Source organism: Galeopterus variegatus, unplaced genomic scaffold, assembly GCF_000696425.1.
Source record: "Galeopterus variegatus unplaced genomic scaffold, G_variegatus-3.0.2 Scaffold10985, whole genome shotgun sequence".
NCBI classification, from domain to species: domain Eukaryota; kingdom Metazoa; phylum Chordata; class Mammalia; order Dermoptera; family Cynocephalidae; genus Galeopterus; species Galeopterus variegatus.
The window spans coordinates 6,381-10,407 of NW_007737096.1; the positions used below are offsets into that span (position 1 = coordinate 6,381).

The 4,027-nt window shown below is 38.1% G+C and overlaps 1 protein-coding gene across 3 annotated transcripts in view; it reads right to left on the bottom strand.

Moving 5' to 3' along the window:
• Nucleotides 1–761: 761 nt before the first annotated feature.
• The window catches only part of LOC103610352 (DNA damage-inducible transcript 4-like protein), a 5,149-nt gene continuing 1,883 nt past the window's right edge, over nucleotides 762–4,027 (bottom strand). Inside the window, exons 2-3 of one of the 3 annotated variants that reach the window (XM_008594537.1) lie at nucleotides 2,536–3,061; nucleotides 762–2,343 (exon numbers count right to left, since the gene is read on the bottom strand). In XM_008594537.1, the coding sequence (XP_008592759.1) occupies nucleotides 2,571–3,061 (491 nt within the window). In that variant the 3' untranslated portion in view covers nucleotides 762–2,343; nucleotides 2,536–2,570. Of the gene's footprint in view, nucleotides 3,062–4,027 lie in introns of all 3 variants that reach the window. The other 2 variants (XM_008594536.1, XM_008594534.1) reach the window with 2 other exon arrangements.

The following is a 4,027-nucleotide window of genomic DNA, read 5'->3' on the forward strand; positions in this document are numbered from 1 at the left end:
TGGGGTGGTGGGTCAAGGTCAAACTAAGAGTGTGGCCTCTGGACTCGGTGTAGTTTTACACTGTGAGTCTGCTGCGTAACTTGACGGCTTACGGCAAATTACTTACTTTTTCTGTGTCTAGTCATTTATCGGTAAGATGGAGATGATCATAGTCCCATTTCAGAGGGCTGTCGTGAGCAGTAAATGAGACCGTTTTTGTAAAGCACCTCAAGTAGCACCCAGCACTTAACCAGTCATGTTAAGTGTGGGTTATCTAGTGTGAGAGATCTGAGCTAATGACCATAAATTTGAGGAGACAGCAAGATAGGTGAAAAGATTAAAAACTCAAATTGAGAAATAACAGTGGAATTAGAAAGATATGTTATTCAAATAGAATATACTTAAAAAAATAAACATACACTGATCTGATCTTATAATTTCATATATCTGTGTTTGGTCATTGGAAAAACTATAGAAAAAGCCTTTACACAATGAGTCTTGTGACTCACTGAGATTTTTTTTTTAGAAGGTGATTGCCAAAGGAGATCAAATTATTGTCTTCCTATAAAAAGTACTACTGTAATTGAAAAATTATAAAGCAAACCACTCTTTCTTGATACATAAGCACATGCAACAAATATGATTGGAAAATTATAATTAAAGGTATGAATTGGCTTTGTCAAAAAATGAATAATTGTTTTATCATTTCCCCCCAAATTCTGTCAAATATATTTTAGGGTGATCATTGCATAACCTCTAAAAAGAAAAAAAGGACAAGAGAATTAAAAATATATGATGCTTTATTGTCAAAAATAGACAAACTTTAATTTCCTTTAACAGGAATATTAATTTAAGAGCTTCCATAAACCATCACCATTTTGTAATCATAAGAGGCAAGAGGGTCCAAGACAACTGTTAGTAGAAAAAGGACAACAGTTCTGTATCCATGCCTGAGAAGCCTCGCCCACAGTCCATGATGGCGACTCTAAAACAACTAAAGACACAGTGACATTTACAGCCCAGAATAAAAGACATGCAAAACAACATTGTTTATCTTGGTCTAGTCCTACAAAGATTGGCTTTGTGGTATTTTTCCAAGCATTTGAAGAGTTAAATTTGTTAGAACACTTGCTAATTTGAACAGGACATGTTAGGTCACTTCTAGGATTGGTAACAGGATCACACTTGTTTTTAAGTAACAAACACCAGGATGAAGACATCTGTCCCTACAACCCCGGCCTTGGGTATGAGAAGCGGTGCTAATAACTTGAGCAGCAGACCTGAATAGGGTCCTTGTCATGACCCACAGCGAGGATGTGAAGGCCTTGCTGAAATGAACAGTCACATGGAGGCTAAACTCTCTCATTAACATAAAAAAGGAAACAGATAATGATCTAGTTTGTTGAAATGAGACAAAAAATAAGGCCTTTATTGCAGGTATCCAAGTTGGAAGAAAGCTGGGAGTGTATACTGGTTACCTGGATGTGATTTTCATTCTCTAGTCTGTGCTATAAACCAGATCTCCATAGCCAAAACAGACTTCATAAATATATTCATCTTCATAATTAAAATGGTAGCACGCAGCTATCTCCCTTGAAGACTGGGGTTATTGAGACATACTTCAATTCCCAGAAGACGCCAGAGATGAGATAACACTGACATGGTGAGCTGGCTCGTTTGGGATTAAGCATATGAATACTGAAAAGAAGCTAGATTACAAAATGAATCAGTAAGGGACTGGATTTGAGAACTCATTTCTTATCCTCATAGGCATTCATCATTCACTCAATGCAAGAGTAATCAACTATGCACACACACACAATCAGTTCAACATTTTCCATTTTTCTAGTTTAAAGACGATATTTAATACTCGAGGCCTAGGAAAACTGAGCTTATGCTGTACCACAAAGTCATTTAAAACAGTACTGTGGTTACTAAAATGGCAGCTCAAGCTTTTGTCACCTCCTGGAAACGAGAGTGAGGAGGACACAAGGAAAAACTGAAGTTCTGTTGTCACTGTGACATTTCCTATTCACTCTTACTTATCTAGGATTAAATTTTAGCTAAGCTCACCCACTTAATTCTACCCTCCTGTCTAAGAATCCTTTAAATTTGAGTAGAAAATTGGCAGGAAATTGGTGGTGTTGGCATCTGGAAGTTTCGATGGGCTAAGTAAGCATCATTTAGTAAGATTCTGTGATTGAAAGGATCACATTGAGAACTTACAGAAAAAAAGCCATATGAAAATCAAACTAGGCAAATCTCATTTATATAGTCTATTAGCAATACTACCTGGAAAAAGTTGTGAAATCAAATATAAAACTGAAGTGGATGGCTTCTTTTCCTTCCTTATTCCATTCGATTCTGTAAAGGATGTGATACATGCAGAAGATGTACACTTTCTTGGGTCATTTCTCAAAAGCCACAAAATCAGCCCTTTAGCTGGGGTTGCTGTGGGTGTGGACATAGAAGGAAGATGGACTAAATTGGGGGTTTCTCATTCAGGGCAGGCAGAGCAAACTACAAATGACTTTAACTGAGTAGCTGCATAGGTACCTAATCACATGAGAATCCTTTCCAAGTTTTCCTTTCTAGCACTCTTCGATGACTGTTGTTCCAATCAGCGAGTAAAGCTTTTTCTTAACAAGTCGAAATCCTGAGCTGAGGATCAGAGTTCGCCTGAGGCCAGATGAGAAGCGACCTCTACTAAAGAAAAAATCCCTGAAGCTAGTCCACGAGCAGTTCTCCTGCTTAAACACAAGTGTAAGCTCAAAAGTAGGCACCACACTAGAATCACACACAATTCTATCCAGCTTTTTACATACATTTTCAATTTCCATGTTCACGTGCATAACACAGCCTCGCAGGCCGCAGGGCTCAGTGGAGGAGAGTCGCAGGACATCTTGAGCAATTCTCTGGGTCAGTTTCTCAGGGACAAGGACCTTTGAGCAACCGAGTTTGGTTTGCTTTGATTTGGACAGACAGTTCTCCAGCATTTTAACCAAATTTTGGCAAGTTGTCTCCTCAAATATCACCTCGTTGAAGTTGGGTTCAGGAACAACATAATCCCAGTAGTCAAAGTCTGCAGGAAGTGAAAATATTAGATAAAGAAGAAGAAAAAGAAATCACGGAGTAGGAAAAACATACCAAGATAGCAACGATGGTTAGTGCTATCTACTATATCCACCTGTTTCTAATATTTGTTTGAAGACCTCACTTGGTTGTTAACTAGCTAGGTAATACAGCAAGTCACTTAACCTCTCAAGCATGAAAGTTCATCTATGAAATAAGTTTTGATGAATAGGGTGGATAGGATATAACCCTTTTTCTTTAGATTTATATGTACACACACACACACACACACACACAGTCTTAAAGACTGTGCATCAAAAGTGTATTTGTGGTTATTCCAGTTTACTAGTGATTTTCTTTCTTGATTGCTTGCTTACTTGCTCATGGGGTTTTCTAATTTAGTTTTACAGAGGGCAGACATTACTTCTGGTTACACTTTTTTTTTTTTTTTTGGATTAAGGGATTGTTGCTTTCTCACTGAAGGAATACATATATGGTAAAACGGAATTTTTACTAATGTTCTTAAGTGAGGCCATCATCAAATTTGTGTCTTTCTTTAAAAGTCTTTGCTGGAATGGCCCACAGATCTCAATTTTAGCTTCAACCTATTTGATTAAAGATAGCTTAGAGAAGAGCTTTGAGGTTCACTAGGATTTTATAACTGGTTGCATAGTTTTTCTTAGCCAAGCAAAACAAAATAGTCCTAGGGAAACAAAATTAGATTTGCTCAAAGGAAAAGAGATAGCTCTGCATTTTGTCACCTACCTCCCAAATTAATCCTACCACTTGGCAGGATGCCACACCACACACAGTCAACGCAGCAGGGTGCAGGAAGATGCCCTGCCGGCGCCCCTCCCTAAACCTACTTCACCTTCATTGGCTACTGCGCTTTCCTCTCTCCACTTCATGTATTCACTTAGATCATTGTGTTTTTTTTTTTTACAACTGTTTCTCATTCAGGGCAGGCAGAGCAAAC